General features: G+C 44.5%; 1 protein-coding gene across 1 annotated transcript in view; it reads right to left on the bottom strand.

Annotated features, from left to right (window-relative positions):
* Nucleotides 1-23,404, bottom strand: part of thsd7ba (thrombospondin, type I, domain containing 7Ba) — a 1,218,118-nt gene that overhangs the window by 17,737 nt on the left and 1,176,977 nt on the right. Inside the window, exon 27 of the mRNA XM_085986643.1 lies at nt 14,037-14,229. Within this exon, the coding sequence (XP_085842769.1) occupies nt 14,037-14,229 (193 nt within the window). The remainder of the gene's footprint in view (nt 1-14,036; nt 14,230-23,404) is intronic.

Raw genomic sequence — 23,404 nt, 5'->3', positions numbered from 1 at the left:
GTGAGATTTAAGGTAGTCATGGAAAAGGACAAAGGTGGACCGGAAATAAAGGTTCTAAATTGGGGGAAGGCCGATTTTAATAATGGCAGGATCTGGCCAAAGTGGATTGGGATAAGCTACTTGTAGGAAAATCCACATCAGAGCAGTGGGAGTCTTTCAGAAAGGAAATAGAGAGAGTACAACGCCAACATGTTCCCGTAAAGGTCATGGGAGGGCCCAACAAGCCCAGGGAACCCTGGATGTCAAGGGATTAGGAAAGAAAGGGATGCTTCTGGCAGATACAAAGGACTAAACACAGTGGAAGCCCTAGAGGAGTATAGAAAGTGCAGGGGTGTAATTAAAAAACAAATTAGGAGAGCGAAGAGAGGGCATGAAAAAACACTGGCGGGCAAAATAAAGGAAAATCCCAAGGTGTTTTATAAGTATATTAAGGGCAAGAGGATAACCAGGGAAAGAGTAGGGCCCATTAGCGACCAAAGTGGCAATCTGTGTGTAGAGCCGGAAGATGTAGGTGAGGTTTTAAATGAATATTTTGCATCTGTGTTCACTATGGAGAAGGATGATATAGGCATAGAAATCTGGCAGGGGGATTGTGATATACTTGAACAAATTAGTATTGAGAGGGAGGAGGTACTAGCAGTTTTAGCAGGCTTAAAAGTGGATAAATCCCCAGGGCCAGACGAGATGTATCCCAGGCTGCTGTGTGAGGCAAGGGAGGAGATTGCAGGGGCTCTGACACAAATTTTCAGAACCTCTCTGGCCACAGGGGAGGTGCCAGAGGACTGGAGGACAGCTAACATAGTACCATTATTCAAGAAGGGTAGTAGGGATAAACCAGGGAATTACAGGCCAGTGAGCCTAACATCAGTTGTAGGGAAATTATTGGAAAAAATTCTGAGGGACAGAATTAGTCTCCACTTGGAGAGGCAAGGATTAATCAAGGATAGTCAGCATGGCTTTGTCTGGGGGCGATCATGTCTAAGCAATTTGATTAAATTTTTTGAGGGGGTGACTAGGTGTGTGGATGAGGGTAGTGCAGTTGATGTAGTCTACATGGACTTCAGTAAGGCTTTTGACAAAGTCCCACATGGGAGACTGGTCAAGAAGATAAGAGCCCATGGGATCCAGGGCAATTTGGCACATTGGATCCAAAATTGGCTTAGTGGCAGGAGGCAGAGGGTGATGGTCGAAGGTTCTTTTTGTGACTAGAAGCCTGTGTCCAGTGGTGTACCACAGGGATCGGTGCTGGGTCCTTTGCTGTTTGTAGTGTACATTAATGATTTAGATATGAATGTAGGAGGTATGATCAGTAAGTTCGCAGATGGCACGAAAATTGGTGGAGTGGTAAATAGCGAGGAGGGAAGCCTCAGGCTACGGGACGATATAGACGGGTTGGGCAGATGGGCAGAACCGTGGCAAATGGAATTTAACCCTGAAAAGTGTAAGGTGATGCATTTTGGGAGGACTAACATGGCAAGGGAATACAATGAATGGTAGGATCCTAGGAAGGACAGAGGTTCAGAGGGACCTTGGTGTGCATGTACATAGATCCCTGAAGGCAGCAGGACAGGTAGGTAAGGTGGTTTAAAAGGCATATGGAATACTTGCCTTCATTAGCCGAGGCATAGAATATAAGAGCAGGGCGGTTATGAAGGAGCTGTACAAACGCTAGTTAGGCCACAGCTGGAATACTGTGTGCAGTTCTGGTCACCACACTATAGGAAGGATGTGATTGCATTGGAGAGGGTGCAGAGGAGATTCACCAGGATGTTACCTGGGCTGGAGCGCTTCAGCTATGAAGAGAGTCTGGACAGGCTGGGGTTGTTTTCCTTAGAGCAGAGAAGGCTGAGGGGGGACCTGATTGAGGTGTACAAAATTATGAGGGGCATAGATAGGGTAGATAGAAAGGAACTTTTCCCCTTAGTAGAGGGGTCAATAACCAGGGGGCATAGTTTCAAGGTAAGGGGCAGGAGGTTTAGAGGGGATTTGAGGAAAAACTTTTTCACCCAGAGGGTGGTTGGAATCTGGAACTCACTGCCTGAAAGGGTGGTAGAGGCAGGAACCCTCACAACATTCAAGAAGCATTTAGATGAGCACTTGAAATGTCATAGCATACAAGGCTACGGACCAAGTGCTGGAAAATGGGATTCGAATAGACAGCGCTTGATGGCCGGCGCAGACACGATGGGCCGAAGGGCCTCTTTCTGTGCTGTATAAATCTATGACTCTATGAACATTAATGTTTACTGAGGCAAGGCTTTTTTTTTACTTTTGTGTACAGTAACAGCTCTTCACGCACTTTTACATTAAATATAGTTTGGTCTGGATACAGAGAAAAGCTCACTCTACCCCATCCCAACAAAACAATTTAACTCAATTCTGAGAAATACACTCCCCTACTGCACCAATGTGAATCATTTTACCACACCGCCCATCTTTGGGGTCTCCCTGATTGAAACTGTTAACTTAATTTTATTTTTTCTCAAATTATGCAGTTTTCTACTGCAGATTTAAATTGATTAGCAACTGTGCTGCTCCTGCCCAATTTATTTCATGTATGGCTCTACAGCTACAGAGAGAAGAGACTTTCGTCCCATCACTCTGGGTTAGATTCAAATCCAAGCACAGAGCTGAAAGAGACAGAATAGTAGAGTGTTTGCCAATAGAAATCGATGACTAGCCACATGTCTGGTTACGGAGACAATGTTTTAGCCACATGCACGAATTTTAGTAAAAATAGCCTTACATACACTCACACAATACATGTACATGTACTTCACAAGCCAGGTTCCCTATAGACTGTGCAGAAACTGAATGGGCCGCGCAGCCCCTTAAAAGGGCCACGCACCCAAAGAAAAATTAGGGCGAACATTGTTCGCAAGTGTATATTTACTCAACAAACATCTACCACCATTCAGTGCAAAACCTTGCAGTCTTCCTCTTTCACCAAAGTTTGGAATTCTGATATGAATTTCTCATGCACAGCACACCTTGGTGCAGCTTCTCGTTTTTTGTCCAACAATCGCAAGCGGTATTTAACTTCATCAAGAGTCATTGCTGAGAATGTTGACTCGCACAATGAGACGTGCCACACCCATCCCACTCTCCATCCAGAACACAGTCGTGCGTGCTGCTTACCCTTTGCCATGACATCCCCTGTTGGAGCTGCTCATTAATGGTTAGGCTTCCTTTCTCTGCTGACCTGGAACCGTTGAGCTGACCACAATGACAACTCCCCTCTCTATACAATGTTGCTGGTGTTTCCCTCGTGTTGACACCAGTGTTACACACCATTTTAGCAGATAAACAATAAGCAGGAGCCAAGGAAGTAAAGTACTCACACAATAAAAAAAAAACTTGTACACTCTGCTTTTTGTCTCACCATTTTATCAACAAACATACAAAAGGGTTAAAGTAAATATGCATATGCTACGTGAATATGAGTATTGAGATCACATGCCCAAAGATGGTTCCCATTACTCATTTTGCATTTACTAATCAAAAATGATATTAGCCACATCTGGATTCCCAATTAGCCACATGTGGCTAGTGGTAACGCATTGGACAACACTGGTATAGTACCTCACCACATCCCCTTGAGTATAGCTTTCTTTTCAAGATTTACAAATGATACGTTTGTGTCCCAAATTCCTTCTTAAACACCAGCAGTGATGCTCTTTTATTGGAGCTTTTGCACGTATTAGTTTAAAATTTATATCTCCTGTAAAAAAAAAATCCCCTTGAGACTAACATTGTGGTCAGACTACATTTTGCTGTTGTGTGTGCCTTTATCAGTACCAAAATGGCAATGCAGTGATGAAATTATATTACCCAAGGAATTGTGCAACCCATATGGCTTAATGATATGTGCAAACATGAGAAAAGCCAATGAATGATCACAAATCACTTTTGCTTGTTACCAGTGAAGATAAAGTGACTGAGCAGTATTTGAAAATTTAAGATATGTTGCAGGAATATATATATTTTTTATTTTTAAAGGATTAGACAGGAATCTTTCTATTTAAAGTATACAGAAATGCACACAAGAGCTTAATGTGCTCTGCATGATATGTCTTCCAAAACATTTGTTAAGTAGAGAAATGAATCACCCTGTTTGAAAATTTAAATGTATATATATTTTATAAACCAACATAATGAAGGCTGCATGACATTACTCGGGGAAAGAACTTGCTCACATTAAACTAAAATATAGCCAAGTTTGGTTCCTTGGGTAAATTATGATGACAAATAGATGTCAGTTGCTTGAAGTGAATCCTGGACCTCAATCTCTTCAGCAAGATGTCTGCAGCTGGCACCTTGGTATAGCAATTTGACGGGCTAACATGTGAGCAGCATATACTGGGCAATAACACTTAAGGAATATATTCAAGATTTTGAAGTTTAAACATTATGGTTTTAATAAAGAACCCATTAGCTGTCAGAAAGAAAAATGCCTGCTGTTAGCAACTTAAATGGACAATAGCACAGTATCTCTATTTTGTGAGATTACCTTGGGTGCATTTAAACATAGCAGTAAAAAATATACAGCGTAGATAGCAATATGCCTGATACAAATAGTTCTAATATGAAATATATCAACACAGAGATATGTTTAGCAGCATGGTTAATGGATTCAAGTTGCAGTCTGCTGATTTATTTAGATCTCGAGTGCTGCAAATACTAACAGTTTATATCATTTCAGAGACTGAGGCCGTGATTTTGCCAGCGCCCAGAGGCTGGGTTCGGAAGCGGGTCAGGGGTTAAATTCAAAATGATTCATGGCGGGTTGGGAACCCGCTACGAACCCGCCTCCACGGCAGTTTCCAAAGTGTCGGGTCTGCGCCTTCACAGCAGACCCGACACCAAGCGGCGGGAGAGACACTTAAGGTTGTTAACAGCATGTTAACTCCTCGGTTAATGCTATTTTGCAAGGCTTATTCCATTTTCACACATTTTCAACGTGTTTCACGTCATTCAGCAAACACGCCAGCTGAGTGTGTCGGGTCTTCCGACGAGCTGAATAGTTCACAGCTGCAAGTGCTGCATAAAACCTAACCTTTCACATTAGTTCATTTTCAAATGGCTGAAGTTGCTGAGTTCATGATTTGGAGGACATCTTTGATCTGTATTGAGGTTGTGAGTGTATGCTGTGAACTCTATATGCACTATCACCTCCTCGGAATAAGCTCTCTCCCCATTGACTTACTCCTGATAACATCTCATCCATAACTGCCAGATAGAACAGCAGAATGGGAACCATTTATACTCTCTCATCCTGGTTCTCAGATTCGGAAGAGGATCATCCACAGCAGTAGCAGAACCAGGCACTGCAGCAGCACCAACAACAAGAGCGCCAACCTTCTCCTCAGCCGCCGGATGCTGCACAGGGCAGAGGCCATCAGGGCTTGGCTGCTCCGCGCCACAGGAGATACCCCCAACATAGCGTTTACAGGCAGAGGATGAGCTTCCTCAACATGACTGAGCAGCACTGCCAAAAGAGGCTGAGCCTTTTGTGAGAGGTAGTCGCAAACTTCTGCACAACGCTGGACCAAGACCTGCAGCCCAGAGGAGTGGGTGGACACACCTTACCAGTGGCTGTCAAAGTCACCACTGTCCTCAACTTCTTTGTGGCTGGGTCCTTCCAGGGATCAGCAGCAGACATTAACAGCATCTCCCAGTCAGCCGCCCACAGATGCATCACGCGGGTTACCGATGCCCTCTCTGCAAAGTCCGCTAATTACATCCACTTTTCAACTGATGAAGCAAGTGTTACCATGCGGGCGCTAGGCTTTGTCAATCTGACTGGCTTTCCACGGGTGTAGGGCGTCATCGACTGCACCCATGCGGCCATCGGGGCACCCCATCACAACCCAGCAGTATTTGTGTATCGCAAGGGCTTCCACTCCCTTAACGTCCAGCTGGTGTGTAACCACAGGAAAAGTATCATGCATGTGTGCGCGAGATTCCCTGGCAGCTGCCATGACTCTTACATCCTGCGCCAGTCCACTGTGCCTCAGGTCTTTGCTCCGCCAAACGAACTTTCCGGCTGGCTCCTTGCAGACAAGGGCTATCCCCTGAAGACGTGGCTAATGACGCCGATGAGGAGGCCATCAAACGAGTCTGAGGAGCGCTACAATTAGAGCCACATTTCCACCAGGAGTGCCATTGAGCAAACAATAGGGTTGCTCAAAATGCGCTTCAGATGCCTGGACAGATCTGGTGGAGCCCTACAGTACGCACCAGCCAGGGTCTCGAGAATCATCGTGGTCTGCTGTGCCCTGCACAACATCGCACTGCAATGGGGATTAGCGCTGCCTGAGGAACAGGTCGCAGAACGCACAGCCTCTTCAGAGGAGGAAGAGGAAGAGCCGAATGAGGTTGAAGATGAGGAACACCTGGAGGAGGCGGCTGACCCAGTGCGACCAGCACGCAAGCACATTGCTGCCCATTAGACAAGGGATGGCCTCATCCATGGCAGATTCAACTAACTTTAGGCAGCACAAAGATATGACTGCCACATGCACATGAAGGTTGGCATGACCCCACTTCCACACCATAGAGCAGCCCTACAATGAACTGTGCATTCCTAGCACTTTCACCACCATTGCTTCAGATGAAAGGCACCCTCACCCCTCGCTGTGCCACCTCCAATTGTGAACACACATAGGGCAACACTTTGAAACATTCACATGACATCATTTTAATACAATAAAATAAAAGAACACAAACGTTACACTGATTTCTATGAAAGCACCCAAGTGACTACCCTTGTGGCTATTTGTGTGTTAGCTTTTTCTTATGTGTGCTTCTTCGTGGTACTTCCCCTGTGACTTCAGCTGATGTAGAGGCAGCCTGCTCACTTCCCTGCTGCGCCTGCTTAGATGCATTTGATGGTCGTCCTCTGGGTCGTGGGGCCTGTGAGGGCTCCGCCAAAGTCTGCTCCTCCTGTGGCTGTGCAAGGCCAGACTCGGCCATCTTTGTTGGGGGAGGCATCTGGGGCTCTGACCGGGAGGTTGTCAATGGGATGGCAGTGTGAGCGCTTGGAGAAGAGCCCCCACTTCCATGTCCCCTCCCACCACAATCCCTCTCATGAGCCACCCGCAATTCTCTGCCAACAAGTTGCTGGAGGGCACCTTGCTGCACATCAGTGGGGCCATGAGGACCCATGTCTGTGCTGACATTTCTCATAACAAGGACGTCCATGAACCTCTGGTTTCTCTTCTTGATAGATGCCCATCTATCCTCCATTGCTGACCATCTATTTAGATGTGTTACCATGTACTCCTGCATCTGGCGATTTATGTCCTCCATGGAGGTTGCCATCCTTTCCATGGCGGGACATACATTTGCCAGCTCCTGCACCATGGTGCTGTTTATTTTCAAGATGGACTCCTCCATTCTCTGCAAACTCACAGTGATCGTGGTTGCTAACCCAGTCAGAGCCTCCTGAACTTGTTCCTGAAACTCTCTTTCTGGATGGCCCCCGAGGCTCAGCGTCTGCATGCAGCTCAGCAAAGCTAGGAGACTCCTGCGGCCTTCAATGAGGACTCACCACTGCTGTCCCTGTCTTCACCATCTGCTCTTGCTCACTTGTGAGTTGTGAGACACCAGGTGACAACACTACTCTATCTCGAAAATGACCCACCGAGGTGTGCAGCTCTGCTCTGGTGCTGGGTGCGCTCATTTCTGCTGACACTGCTCCCTCAGAGACTGGAGGTTCCTCTGATGAGTCCTCCTGCTCTTCCTCCTGGACAGTGGGGAGGGGGGCTCTTGATGATCCTGTGGGAGCGTAAAGACAGGCTTTAGACATGTGATATGTAGGTTGCACACACATCCCATTGTGCAAATAATTAGCACTCAAATTCTAGGAACATCAGATCCCATATGAGTCACTCCTGATTGCCAAATCAGATGTTTGGAAAATAACTCTGTCACCAGGTAGTTCGGTTGAGCCCGTCTTTCCGTCCCCCACTTCAAGCTCCTCAGCACCTCCGACAATGTCCAGAGCTGCCTCCTCAGCATGGGTGAGCTGCACCATGGATGGTGGCCCTTCTCCTGTTCTCTCCCTCTCCCTCTTATTGTGGGATCTCTTTTCCTGCAATGAGGGACAGAAGTGCAGTTTTAGTGAGAGTGATGGAATGAGTGTAAAGAATGGATAGGATAGATGTTTGGAGGGAGACTATGATGGAGTGAGGTGCCAATACCAAGTTCCCTCCTTGTGAGTTGTTAGCTGTCATTGCATAACGTTGAGGGTGAGTGTGAGGGGTGCATAATAAGACGGGGATGTGATTCTGTAGATAGGGAGAGAGGGATAGGTGACGGTGCAAGAGATGTTGGGGTGAGTTAGGATGTGCAGGAGTAGGATTGGCAATGCAGAGTGATGGGGATGTGAAGACAGGCACAGCAGAATGAAGGTAAGTGTGCTGTTATACTCACTTTTACTGAACGCAGGAGATCATTGAACCTCCTCCTACACTGGACCCAGGTGCGTGTATAGATAGGCCTCGCACTCACCTCCTCAGCTATTTGCAGCCAGGCTGCCTTGGTGTGCTGAGGAGGTTTCCTCATTCCATCAGGAGGGAACAGTACCTCCTTGCGTCCTCTTACTCCCTCCACAAGAACATGGAGGGAGGCATCGTCGAAACGGGGAGCAGCCTTTGTTCTAGGAGCTGTCATCTCGGCAAACACCAGCACTCAGGAGCAGCAAAATGTAAATGAAAGCCTAAGGGGACATGACCTCCTTAAATGCAATTGCTTCAAATACAAGCAGCAGACCCACACCCACTGATTGGGCCGGGTAATGCGCACAGCGGGCTTAATAAGCCCAATCTACTCAAAATCATTAGCACAGAGCAGATGGAACCGGCAGCGGGTTCCAAACCCGCCAAACACCTAACTCGACGCAAACCCACCTCCGGCCAGAAAATCCAGCCCTTAGGGTCTGACTTACAAACCATTTGGGATATCACCAATAAATCAATGACTCTCACTGTACTTGTAAGATACGATGGATTTGCAGCCATGAATCAGAACTGAGAACATTGAACTCCAGAGCTTTGTCACAGAATATGCAAATTGCATTTTCAAATATCCAAAATGTGTTACTTTGCAAATTAAATGCTCATTTTTGAACCAATTCTTTTTTCAGTACATTTTTTGGGAGAAAATGAGTTCAGTCATTTTTTAAAGTTAATGGTTAAATAATGGTTGATGGATGTAACTTCACAGATCATTTTCCTGGGTAGGTGCTGTTTGGTTGCAACTTGAACGCACCGTACTGGAGCTGTGCTGCAGAAAGAATGGAGCATCTGAATTTCCTGGCGGCACTGATTTGAATAGAGAATGTGCACTTTGTGTGCTTGTGGAGGCACACAACTAGAGTAGGCCACTCAGGTGACAAGATGCTTAGGTGCACTTCCGGCCTTAAAGGCCCCAAATTGATTAAAAGGCAAGGAACGCGAGGAGGTAGAATCAAGGAAGTGCAGCATAGCAATCATTATTGAATAGCCTTGAGGTTCTTGCCAGAAGGTGACTGTTTTGACCTCTCACAACAGTTTTGAAGTGTAAAAAATTGAAGCAGGCTGAAAGCTCAGTATAAAATTCTTCTACTGTATTAGCAACTGAAGCCCACTGAAGAATATATGTGCTTCTAGTTTTTTAAGTTCAATCCCAATATTTTTGTCTGCTTCTCTGGCAGGAGAGGACTGCAGCAGCATGAAGAGGAAGGCCAAAAGTTCTGCCATTTGATAAGCAGAGCACGGAAGTGCTGATTCTAGCGGTGCTCCCCATCTCTGTAATCTGTTCCAGCCCTGCAACCCGCTGAGAACTCTACGTTCCTCCAACTTTGGCCTTGTGCCAAAAACAGAGGGTGACGTTGCCTCTCTTCCTATCTGTCAAGGTCAGGGAAGCAGATCCCTGTGGTCTAGCTTTTAACAGAAGGATGATCTCAGAGCAAAGCCAAGTGTTTTGGGGGGCGGGTCATTGGTGGAGCTGCCAGAAGCTTGTAACAAATGACAAGTAGTATGGAGGAGTCCAGCAGTTGTCCAGGTTGGATTCTAAGAGTTGGCTTATAAAACCTGCAGACATCCTTGGATAGAATAACAATTCCAAAGCAAACTGCAGTGCAGCCCCATGCCAGTGAGGAGGCAACGACAACTGAAACTATCACCACATCACTGGGCATGGTTACTGGTGAGCTTGTGCGAAGGACGCGAGATGGGGACAGGCTTCCGTCATGTCACTGAAGCCATTAGGTCTGTAGACCAGCAGATCAGAGGGCGCGGGGACATGTACACTCCTTGTGGGAATCAGAACGGACGTGGCCATGAAAGGTGAGGCTCTCTCTCACGATAGCAACACTTCCATACTATTCCTCCACCCTCTTTCCATGACTGTCCAGGAGCCAGAAGGCAGGCTGGGTCGGGCTACTCCTGCATCTGTGGAGAGTTCACAGCCTGTAGCAAGACCATCTCACTCTGTGCTCTAGGAGATCGAGTGCTCCCTCATTTCCTGCAACATGCTCCGCGGACACAGCATGGCCACCTCTCTCTGTCTACGGTCAGTGGTAGCTCACTTCGAAAGACTACTAGCATGCTAAACATGCAGCCACAACACCACATCGAAAAAGTAGGTAAGAGGGAAGCCTCGTGGTGATAAGAGCAGACAGTCACATAAGCACAGTTTAAAAAAAAAATCACTATTGGAACTTGATTCTGGTTTATTTGTGCTTTTTGATGTAAATAAACAGGAAAAACAAGTGCGGGTGAGTACATTGAATATTTGAGAATAGATGGAGAGCAAAGGTTTGACTGGGAGGCTTCTCTTCAGATTGATTGTCGGATGGAGCTATTCCATGGGTAGGTGGAAGGAGGATTCCAGCCCTCTTCTAGTGAAGCAGTTGATGGTCACTCTGGAGAGGGCTAGGTGAATATCATCAGAAGCTGTCAAGGGTGTTTGTTGTTGTTGACTCCATATAAGCCATCCCACAAAAAGGGGAGCGAGACCACCGTACCAAACATGCCATCCATCGGTGAATGAAAAAGGGATACAGCATTTTGTAATAGGTTCTGAAGCTGAAAAAATATTTTTTATTCCAAACCTTTAAAATAAATATCTTTCATGGCAAGAAAAGCCTGGTCTCCATGGCCTCGCCCCTTCCTATCTCTATAATCTCCTCCTGCCCCACAACCCCCTGAGATATCTGCGCTCCTCTAATCCTGCCCGCTTGAACATCCCTGATTATAATCACTCAACCATTGGTGGCCGTGCCTTCTGTTGCCTAGGCCCTAAGCTCTGGAATTCCTTGGGTGTCCTTGTGCACCAGTCGCTGAAGGTAAGCATGCAGGTGCAGCAGGCGGTTAAGAAGGCAAATGGTATGTTGGCCTTCGTAGCGAGAGGGTTTGAGTACAGGAACAAGGATGTCTTGCTGCAGTTGTACAGGGCCTTGGTGAGACCACATCTTGAGTATTGTGTGCAGTTTTGGTCGCCTTATCTGAGGAAGGATGTTCTTGCCATGGAAGGAGTTCAGCGAAGATACACCAGACTGATACCTGGGATGGCAGGAATGACATATGAGGAGAGATTGGGTCGATTAAGCTTATACTCGCTGGAGTTTAGAAGAATGAGAGGGGATCTCATTGAAACTTATAACATTCTGACAGGACTGGACAGACTAGATGCAGGAAGGATGTTCCCGATGGTCGGGGAGTCCAGAAGCAGGGGTCACAGTCTAAGGATAAGGGGTAAGCCATTTAGGAGAGAAATGAGGAGGAATTTCTTCACCCAGAGAGTGGTGAACCTGTGGAATTCTCTACCACAGGAGGCAGTAGAGGCCAATTCATTAAATATATTCAAGAAGGAGTTGGATATATTTCTTAAGGCTAAAGGGATCAAGGGGTATGGGGAGAAAGCAGGGACCAGGTACTGAATTTGGATGATCAGCCATAATCGCATTGAATGGCGGAGCAGGCTCGAGGGGCCGAATGGCCTACACCTGCTCCTATCTTCTATGTTTCTATGTTAATTCCCTGCCTAACCCTCTCCGCCTCTCCCCTTTAAGACGCTCCTTAAAACCTACCTCTGACTAAGCTTTTGGTCATCTGCCCTAATTTCTCCTAATGTGGCTCAGTGTCAAATTTTTGTCTTCTAACACTCCTGTGAAACGCCTTGGGACGTTTTGCTATGTTAAAGGTGCTATATAAATTCAAGCTGTTGTTGTTGTTATTTTCTTTTTAAGACAGAGAACACCTAAATGGGAGCTGTGGAAACTATAGTCTGAAATTTTTGGGAGCCCTTTGCCCTGAAATATGATTGCACAGGTTCCTGGCATGCATTTGCATAGAGTTTACTTTGATACACCCTCTTCAGGTGCAGCCACCTGAGAAGCCATACAGGACATTCAGGTGCAGTGCTTTCAGGCACAAAACTGGGACAAAGGATGAGCACCCATTTGTCCTAGCGCCTGTTTTTCAGGTGCTATTTAGACATTAAACCCATTGAGGAAGCAATGGGAGAAGTATCCTGCCACTGCGAGAAGTGGATCATAGAATTTGTAGCCTCCTGGCTTTATTTTCATTTAGGCATTGTTCCCAAAATATCTTTGTTAGAGCATAAAGTGCATATGACCTCATCAGGTCATAAATGAGTTGCTGAGCCGTACTGTGTAAAAGAACTAAATTAACATCAGCAGGGATAGACTGAATTATGTAGGATGCTGGGAATATTGTGCGGCTTCTTTGTGCCATCAAACTCAATGGGCTCGATTTTCATTGGGCTGTGGAGGTGGGATTGGAGGCGTGCGGGGGGTTAAAATCCCGAAATCAGGGGTCCCAACCCCATCCTGCACCCAAACCCGCCTCCATGCCAGTTTCAAAGGAGGAGGATACCCGACCCGCACTGGGGCCCGCCTACCCGAGGCGGGAAGGGATTAGTGCCACTTAACTGCCTGTTAACAGGCAGTTTTTAGCCTAATCCCTATTTTTATTCCTGAAGTGTGGGATTCCCGACGGCTCTAAACCGCGCCAAGTTAGAGGAGTCGGGCCGTCGGGTTGAAGGACTTGGAGGGGTCGAGATGTCGGTGTTCAGGTGAGTGACGTGTGCATGAGTGCAAAGGTAAGTGTGTTTGGTGTGTCTAAAGTGATTAAATAAGTTTTACATACCTTTTCAGCCTTCCTTCCTTTAGGTCTCAGGAGTCCCTCATCTCACCGGCACAGAAAGCAGAATAGCTGCGAACTGTCAAAAGTGACAGCCTGCAGCTTTCTGTGCAGGAGAGATTTCTAACTGAGTCTGTGGAGAAGGACTCAGGTTAGAAGTAAGACTGTCAGTGTTAACTCTTAACAGATGAAATTTCAGTCTGTGACGTCACCTGTTGCCAGGTGGGCCTTAATTGGCCTGCTGAGCCCGCTGGGTGGGCTCAGCAAGGTCAATCAAGTTAAAATCGCGTGGATTGGCCGCATCTCGATGGAGGCGGGACTGCAACCCCGAAAGTTGTAGTCCCGCCTCCAACCCGACTCCTGAATGAAAATCCTGCCCAATAACTCCTCCAAAACAGTTTCCCCAATGATATTGTCAGCACTCATATTTTCAGCAAAAAATTGCTAATAAAAAGCAGCAGAGAGATGTAAATAAATAAAGCTGTTAATGCTAAGTTTTTCTGTCACATTTTAAAAGTATAGAAAATGGCACACACTCTCTATGGATATATGCAGGTGATGATGGCACTGCACTAATGCAGTGAATAGGCTATTTGCTTACATTGACTCCCATTTACAACATAAATCTACAGAACAGACCAGCTAAATATTTCAAAGAAATGACAACACAGAAATAGAATGCTCAGCCAAACCAATGTTGTTGATGTTTATTCTCCACCCAGTCTGGCTCCCATTTTCTTTTCCCATATCTGTTCATTCCCCCTTCCTCCAACCACCTACCTAATCTATCCTTAAATGTTGACATGCTTCAATCACCAACTCCAGTAATACATTCCGTAGCCTCACAACCCTTTCCCTCCCGCTTATTTTTAACACAATTCTTACCAGGATCAAAAGGATCAATGGACCATCCTTTAAAAAATGCCTGGAATTTTGAATTGCCCAGCTTGTTCTTCCCCACACTAGTCTTAACATCAGCTTTCTTCTCTTCTGTTCCAGGAGTTTTAGTGCAGTAATCAAGGAATCCATAAGGAGTCATTACTTCCACGTAGCCTTTTTCACAGCCGCACACACCTCCCTGAAGATTGATTACAACACAGTCAGTTATTAAACAGGACAAGGATATCAGTTTATAATCAAGTAGGAGCTGACAGACCTCCTTCCATAAAGTCACAAGCAAAGAGTTCAGAAATAAGATTTAATTTCCCCATATCTCATTCAATGGTAATAACACAGACACAGTAAAGCACCAGAGTTCAGCTTATAGTCTACTTCTGATAATTCAGTTACTGTTGTGCTTAACACGCAAGTTAAATGAGTAACAAAAGACATTGAAAATGTTGTGCTAAATAACTGAATTGCCAGATAATTTGGATTAAGCTATTTGGAATTCAGAGCAGAATGTATAATAAAATGACCTTTTCTTAAAAATAGCTCTTTGTAACAATATGTCATAAAGTTCTCAAAAACAACACAACAGGATGCTTCTAAGTAATGAATTCGAGTCTTCCACAACAGTGGAGTGGTTCAGTAATACTTGGCGACTCTTTTCCAGGTTACGGTCAAGAAAGAAACCATTTTATCTTTGAATGTTGTTTGTTAACTAAATAACCATTTTAGAAATTCGCAAAATTCCTGTTGTGCTGCACTGGAAATTACCCACATTCTTCGCAGAAATATCACACAAGTGTGAAATGTTGTTGTTGAATACTAAACATTTACGCTCGCATTGGAAATAGAAATATAGGTTAATATCATGTGGAATGCAGTAAATACAGGTTTGTGCCAGCACCGAGGCATGAAAGAGCCCAGTATTTCAGTGTTCGCCATTCTGTGTGTGCATGTACCTGTTCTTCTGTGATTGACATTGAGAGCAACAGGAATTACTTGTCTATGTGGGAAGCTCAGATGGATACTTAAAAGTCAAGGGCTTTGCTCCATTGATTTTGTCCCTTTGTGAAGAAAAATCACAACACTTGCAACAAAAAAACCACATGTTTAAAAACAAAAGGTCTGTTGCAAAAATCCCACAGAGCCGATGACATTCCATTTGTGACCGTTAAAAAAATCAGACAAAATTGAAGGCGTTACTATGATGTAATGTGCTGGTGGATAAGAAAGTTAAAGACTTGACGGAAAAGTCTTCTCAACTACTGCAACACCCAGTCACTACAAATAATAAAGTTAACCCTACAGCCTATTCAAAAAGAAGGAAAATAAAAATGTAAAAAAAAGATGAAAATGTCTGACTTTCTTATCTACCAACACAATGCCTAATTCTAATGACTTACATTTCATCTGGGATGTCCTTAGCATTATAAAGCACCTACACTTGGATTAAATGCCTAAACCAGTCCAGCCATTTATTGCGGCACACATGCCTGATAAATGGACATTTTCACTTAATTGACAAAGCACGGGCCGCAGTGTGTAAAGGACGCTCAAACAGCTGCCGCACCAGATTGCGTCCATTGTGTTCAATGTCTATTTCACTGTGACAGCTTCTAGTAGCACTGAATTGTACATCTTATTTCCAATTGATTTCATTTAATCATAGTTTCAGCATATTATACGTACATTTATACACACACACACACATATTATATATATATACACACATATTATATATACACACACACATTATATATATATACACACACAATTATATATATACACACACAATTATATATACACACAAACACACATTATACACACACACACATTATACACACACACAAACATTATATATACACACACACACACACATTATACACACACACACACACAAACATTATATATACACACACACACACATTATATATACACACACACACACATTATATATATATACACACACAATTATATATATACACACACAATTATATATACACACAAACACACATTATACACACACACACATTATACACACACACACACACACACACATTATATATACACACACACACACACACATTATATATACACACACATTATATATACACACACACACACACACGCAGCCATATCATAATATATATATTTATCCTATGGTGTTATTTACCGTGAGTGAGAGGAAACACTACTTTATAACAATTGAGGTATTTGTAGCACTGATTTACAGTGATTGAATAAGACAAATTCCATTTTTATTACATTTTATTCTGAGATTTTTACTGGTGCTACAGACTGAATTCCACAATTCTGTCCATTATTTTATGAAAACCATAAATAAGCGTCCTTTATTTTTATATGGGCTCAGTTAGGCAGTGGGGAGGGTTAAAACTGAGATGGGGAGAGCAAACAGAGCAGACCTAGAAAGAGGGAACATAAAATACAATGGAGATGGAAATAGATGCACAAGTTGGATAATAGGGTGCAGAGCCAGGGCTGGTAGATGGCAATTTAAGTGCAGACATTGATACAGCAGGGAAGTGTGAGCGTGTAAGGATATGACCACGGAGGGAAACAATGGGCCAGATTTTGCGACCCTTACAGGTGCGTACGAGGTATGTACGTACTCATAGGGGCCGCGCAAGTGCCGGGTTTAGGCATGCGAAGCGCATGCGTTAAAACCCAGCACTTGCGATCTGTGAAGAATCCTCTTGACAGATCGCACACCTGCCCGGGAGAAGGGCCTCTGCGGGCAGGGAGTTCCACTTTCTGCACAACTTCCGCCCGCTGAAAGCCTTTAAAAATCTTACGCCTGGTAAAAGCAGTTAAAAAAAAATTCACTCATTTATAATTTTAAAATACTTAAAAAAGAGTAAGTTTATTTTAGCCTTGTAAAAAACTTTAATTATATTTTTCAAAAAATTTAATTTTTGTTAAAATATTTAATTTAATGTAATTTTAATTAATTTTAAATATGTGATTTAAAAATTAAGATTATTTAATGTTTAACTGTTTTTTAAGTGATCCCCATTCACACTTTTGACAGATCTGTGCGTGGAGGCCTGTCAAAAGTATGAAGGGAGATTCCCTTCTTTGATTGGTTCCCCATGGCCCACATGATCCCAGCGATGCTTGCCAACCGCACGCGCCCCTGGGATACCTGGGCCTCTGCGCCGTTCCTAGAGCCAAGGCCCAGGATCGAATGTCTCTGGACCTATGGAGCCAGCAGGTAAATGCATAGATTTTTTCCGATCGGAGGCACCCGCCCGCAGGAAGCCTCCGATCGGAAATTCAGGCCCGATGACAAAATAAACAAGCACATCAGACTAAAGAGTGGGGAAAATGGATGCCTCAATGTTCTATGCTTGAATGTTAGGAGTCTTAGGAATAAAATGAAAGACCTTGGCCCCGATAATTTTGTATTCTATTTGGGGCATAAATTCCGTCTCTTGCTTAGTTTTCCTCCCCCACTCAGCATACCTGAGGTGTTGCTGGCTGTATTTAGCAGCTTGCATGCCCCCGCATATATAAATCGGCTGAACCCACAATATATGGCATGGCCGGACCCACTCCACCACAATTCCATTGGAGCAATGGTGTTATTGCAATTTCAGATCCTCTGACTCTTGGCTATCTTTAAAATGTTCTTTTTTTTTACCAATTTCCACTGAAAGATTTCTGGAGTTTTTCAGGCCAGTGCAGTGGTTGGTGAGAAAATAAATCTCCCTAATCATACTGGATCCAGAGATGCATGTGCGTCATCTCATGATGTCTATATACAAGATGCATGATGATGTCACTGCAATAATGTGCGTAAATCTCAGCTTTCAATGTCAAATTCTGGTAGAATGGTAACTTGAGGTGAGCTCCTTTAGCACTTAGAAGAGCTCGAGAGAGAGTTTAAGTGCTAGCTCATGTCTGCAACACCTGACCTGTAGTGCCAAGAGGATACAAGAGCGATTTGAATTGTGAATTGTGAATTGGATAATGTAAGTGGTATTCAAAGAGGCATTGTGGCAAAATTGAATAGGCTTACACTCATAGTCAACATGTTAGTTATTGGCCACCCAAACATCATCTTGAAGTGCACTACTGATCAACATCCGAGACTCAATTAAGAGCAAGTATGGTTTATCATGGAGACAGCACGAGAAAAGAATGAAAATGTACATTATAGGTATATTAAGTGCTTTTATACAGTAGAGTGATGATAGGCTCTAAAGCACAAAGTACCTACATTGATTGCAATATACTGTTCACAGCACACACTGTAAAATTGAATTTTAGCATCAATAATTTCATATTTCAGTCACATTTTTAAATATTTGTGCTTCTCACTACTATGCTGATGATGTTCCGGCTACTTTAAGCATAAACTTTAGCAGACAACCTTTTTCAGCATACAGTCTATTCACAAATACTATAAATATGTTTTACTGCTAATATAGCTTGACAGCATTTTGTGTTCATGGAAACTTTTGGAACTGTCATTGAGGCTCATAAAAATGGTATCTGTAAACTGTGTAAATAACTGAGGGTTGACATTTATGTTAACTGCACCTGTTTAGACTCTTGTTTGTTTTCTTGTGGTTTAGTGAGGCTCAAAATATTTTTTTTTTTCATTTTCTCCAAATTTAACCTTTTTTTAGGCTTTAATTTGTTTTCCCCTCCAATTTTCTCTGGTTTTTAACGCTAAATATAAAAACTGTGTTTTTTTAAATCGGCTTCAAGGCACCTCACGGGAGAGTGATTTGGGGGTCTTGGTGACTGGCTTACTGAAACCAATGGTGGAATGTGCTGCAGCAGTAAGGAAGGACAACTCGTTCTAGAGAAGTACAGCCAGTGGGACAGAACACGAATCCCAGGGGGTGAGGAAGAGGTTGATCAAGGCACAGCTGCACCGTCAAGTACTGTGTACAATCCTATCCACTGTATAATAGCAAGGGTCTCCAGGCATGGACAATCAAACTTCTACTTAGCTTAAGGTATCTGAGCTTTGAGGAGAGGTTGAAAAGCCTGGGATTATTTGCTCTGGAGAAGAGAAGACTCTGGGGAGACATCTTTCAAGTGTTCAAGGTTCTTAAGAAAATACATTAGATAGAATCTACAGCACAGAAATGGGCCACTTGGTCCAACTGGTCTGTGTAAACACTCAACACAAGCCTCACCCCATTCTCATTACCTCTTCCCACCTGCCCCCATATCCCTTTCTCCCTCATGTAGGGATCAATCCTCCCCTTAAATGCATTAATACTATTTGCTTCAACCACTCCATGTGGCAGACATTTCCACATACTCACTACACTACGTGTAAAGAACATAGGAAAATAGGAACATGGGAACCGGAGTCGGCCATTCAGCTCCTCGAGCCTGTTCTGCCATTCAATGAGATCATAGAAACATAGAAGATAAGAGCAGGGGTAGGCCATTCAGCCCCTCGAGCATGTTCCGCCATTTAATGAGATCATAGCTGATCATCCAAATTCAGTACCCTGTCCCTGCTTTCTCCTCATATCCCTTTAGCCTTAAGAAATATATCTAGCTCCTTTGTGAATATATTTAATGAATTGGCCTCAACTGCCTTCTGTGGTAGAGAATTCCACAGGTTCACCACTCTCTGGGTGAAGAAATTCCTCCTCATCTCTGTCCTAAATGGCTTACGCCTTATCCTTAGACTGTAACCTCTGGTTCTGGACTCCCCCACCATCAGGAACATCCTTCCTGCATCTAGTCTGTCTAGTCCTGTTAGAATTTTATAAGTTTCAATGAGATCCCCTCTTATTCTTCTAAACTCTAGCGAATATAAGCCCAATCGACCCAATCTCTCTTCATACGTCATTCCTGCCATCCCAGGTATCAGTCTGGTGAATCTTTGCTGCACTCCCTCCATGGCAAGAACATCCTTCCTCAGATAAGGCGACCAAAACTGCACACAATACTCAAGGTGTGGTCTCACCAAGGCCCTGTACAACTGCAGCAAGACATCCTTGCTCCTGTACTCGAATCCTCTCGCTATGAAGGCCAACATACAATTTGCTTTCTTAACCGCCTGCTGCACCTGCATGCTTACTTTCAGTGACTGGTGCACAAGGACGCCCAGGTCTCGTTGCACTTCCCCTTTTCCCAATCTATTGCTATTCAGATCATAATCTGTCTTCCTGTTTTTGCCACCAAAGGGGATAACCTCGCATTTATCCACATTATACTGCATCTGCCCAATCATCCAACCTGTCCAAATCATACTGGAGTTTCTCGGCATCCTCCTCACAGCACACACGCCCACCCAGCTTTGTGTCGTCTGCAAACTTGGAGATATTACATCTAGTTCCCTCGTCTAGATCATTAATATATATTGTGAATAGCTGGGGTCCTAGCACCGATCCCTGCGGTATCCCACTAGTCGCTGCCTGCCACTCGGAAAAAGACCCATTTATTCCAATTCTTTGCTTCCTGTCTGCCAACCAGTTCTCTATCCAAGTCAGTACCTTACCCCCAATCCCATGTGCTTTAACTTTGCACGCCAATCTCTTATGCGGGACCTTATCGAAAGCCTTCTGAAAGTCCAAATATACCACATCCACTGGTTCTCCCTTATCTATTCTACCAGTTACATCCTCAAAAAATGCCAGTAGATTAGTTAAGCATGATTTACCTTTTGTAAATCCATGTTGACTTTGTCCGATCCTGTCACTGTTTTCCAAGTGCTCTGCTATTACATCTTTTATAATGTACTCTAGCATTTACCCCACTACTGATGTCAGGCTTACTGGTCTATAATTCTCCATTTTCTCTCTACCGCTGATCTGCGACCTAACTCCATATACCCGCCTTTGGCCCATATCTCTTAATACCTTTGGTTAACAAAAAGCCACCAATCTTCGATTTAATATTAACAATTGATCGAGCATCAATTGCTGTTTGCGGAAGAGAGTTCCAAACTTCTACCAGCCTTTGTGTGTAGAAGTGTTTCCTAATTTCACACCTGAATGGTCTGGCTCTAATTTTTAGACTATGCCCCCTAGTCCTAGAATCCACAACCAGCAGAAAAAGTTTCCCTCTAGTTTCTTTGTTTGCTCTGTTAGTGGCTATATTATTACTCACGTATATATTATTACTCATGTATATATTACTCACCCACAAGTGGAAACAGTTTTTCCACATCAACATATCAAATCCCTTCATAATTTTGAAGACCTCTATCAGATTCCCTCTTAGTCTTCTCTTTTCCAGACAAAGAGCCCCAGCCTTTTGGGATCATCTGCAAATTTCAATATCATGGGGTTGATTTTCCCGAAGCTGTTGGGAAGAAGGCGGGACTACAACTTTCGGGTTTTCGATAAGGTCCCGCATAAGAGGTTAGCGTGCAAAATTAAGGCACAAGGGATTGGGGGCAAGGTGTTGACTTGGATAGAGAACTGGTTGGTGGACAGAAAGCAAAGAGTTGGAATAAACGGGTCGTTTTCCGAGTGGCAGGCAGTGACTAGTGGGGTACCGCAGGGATCGGTCCTAGGACCCCAGCTGTTCACAATATATATTAATGATCTGGATGAGGGAATTGGATGTAATATCTCCAAATTTGCAGACGACACAAAGCTGGGTGGGAGGGTATGCTGTGAGGAGGATGTCATGAAACTCCAGTACGATTTGGACAGGTTGGGTGATTGGGCAGAAACATGGCAAATGCACTATAATGTGGATAAATGTGAGGTTATCCACTTTGGTGGCAAAAACAGGAAGGCAGATTATTATTTGAATGGCAATAGATTGGGAGAAGGGGAAGTGCAAAGAGACCCAGGTGTTCTTGTGCACCAGTCGCTGAAGGTAAGCATGCAGGTGCAGCAGGCGGTTAAGAAGGCAAATGGTATGTTGGCCTTCGTAGCAAGAGGGTTCGAGTACAGGAACAAAGATGTCTTGCTGCAGTTGTACAGGGCCTTGGTGAGACCGCACCTTGAGTATTGTGTGCAATTTTGGTCACCTTACCTGAGGAAGGACGTTCTTGCCATGGAGGGAGTGCAGCGAAGATTCACCAGGCTGATACCTGGGATGGCAGGGATGACGTACGAGGAGAGATTGTGTCAATTGGGCTTATACTCACTGGAGTTTAGAAGATTGAAAGGGGATCTCATCGAAACCTGTAAAATTCTGTCAGGTCTGGACAGATTAGATGCAGAAAGGATGTTTCTGATGGCCAGGGAGTCCAGAACCAGGGGTCATAGTATAGTCTAAGGATAAGGGGTAAGCCATTTAGGACTGAAATGAGGAGGAATTTCTTCACCCAGAAAGTGGTGAACCTGTGGAATTCTCTGCCACAGAGGGCGGTGGAGGCCAGTTCATTAAATATATTCAAGAAAGAGTTGGATATATTTCTTGAGGCTAAACGGATCAAGGGATATGGGGAGAAGGCATGGACAGGGTACTGAATTTGGATGATCAGCCATGATCTCATTGAATGGCGGAGCAGGCTCGAAGGGCCGAATGGCCTACTCCTGCTCCTATCTTCTATGTTTCTATGTTTCTACATCGACGTCCGGCCAATCCGCGCAATTTTCCCTTGATTGACCTTGTTGAACCCACCCAGCGGGCTCAGCAGGCCAATTAAGGGTGACCCGGCAACAGGTGACGTCACAGACTGCAATTTCATCTGTCAAGAGTTCTTGACAGATGAAATATCAGTGCTTCACAGCTGTTTCAAGCTGTCAAACACTGACAGTCTGAGTTCTAACATGAGACATTCTGCACAGACTTAGTTAGAACTCTCAGCAGCACTCAAAGCTGAAGGCTGTCACTTTTCACAGATCGCAGCCATTCAGCTTTAAGTGCCGGCTGAGTGATGGGCTCCCGACACCTGCAGGAAGAAAGGCTGTTAAGGTAAGTACAGGTAAGTAAAAGTTCTTTACACACTTTAGACACACCAAACACACTTACCTTTGCACTCATGCACCCATCACTCAGCTGAGCGCCGACATCGTGACCCCGCCAACTCCTTCAACCTGACGGCCCGCCTGCTCTAACCTGGCGTGGTTTGGAGCCATCGGGAAACCCACACGAAACCCCTCAAAATAGGGATTAGGCTAAAAACTGCCTAACTACCTGTTAACAGGCAGTTAATTGGCACTAATCCCTTCCCGCCTGGGGTCGGCGGATCACATTGCGGGGCGGGTACCCGCCGCCTCTGAAAGTTGCGTGGAGTGGGGTTTTAGGCGGGATGGTGTTGGGACCCCCAAATTCGGGATTTCCCCCCCCCCCACACACCTGAAACCCCGCCTGACGGCTCTACGAAAATCGACCCCCATATCTCCCATTTCTATGTCTAACATGTTTATATAAATGGTAAACAACAGTGGTCTCAGCGCCGATAAATT

Source organism: Somniosus microcephalus, chromosome 4, assembly GCF_052327205.1.
Source record: "Somniosus microcephalus isolate GS21.2 chromosome 4, FLI_Smic_1.0, whole genome shotgun sequence".
Taxonomy (NCBI): domain Eukaryota; kingdom Metazoa; phylum Chordata; class Chondrichthyes; order Squaliformes; family Somniosidae; genus Somniosus; species Somniosus microcephalus.
Note: the sequence above shows the minus strand (reverse complement) of the source record. Positions and strands in the feature narration are given on the sequence as shown.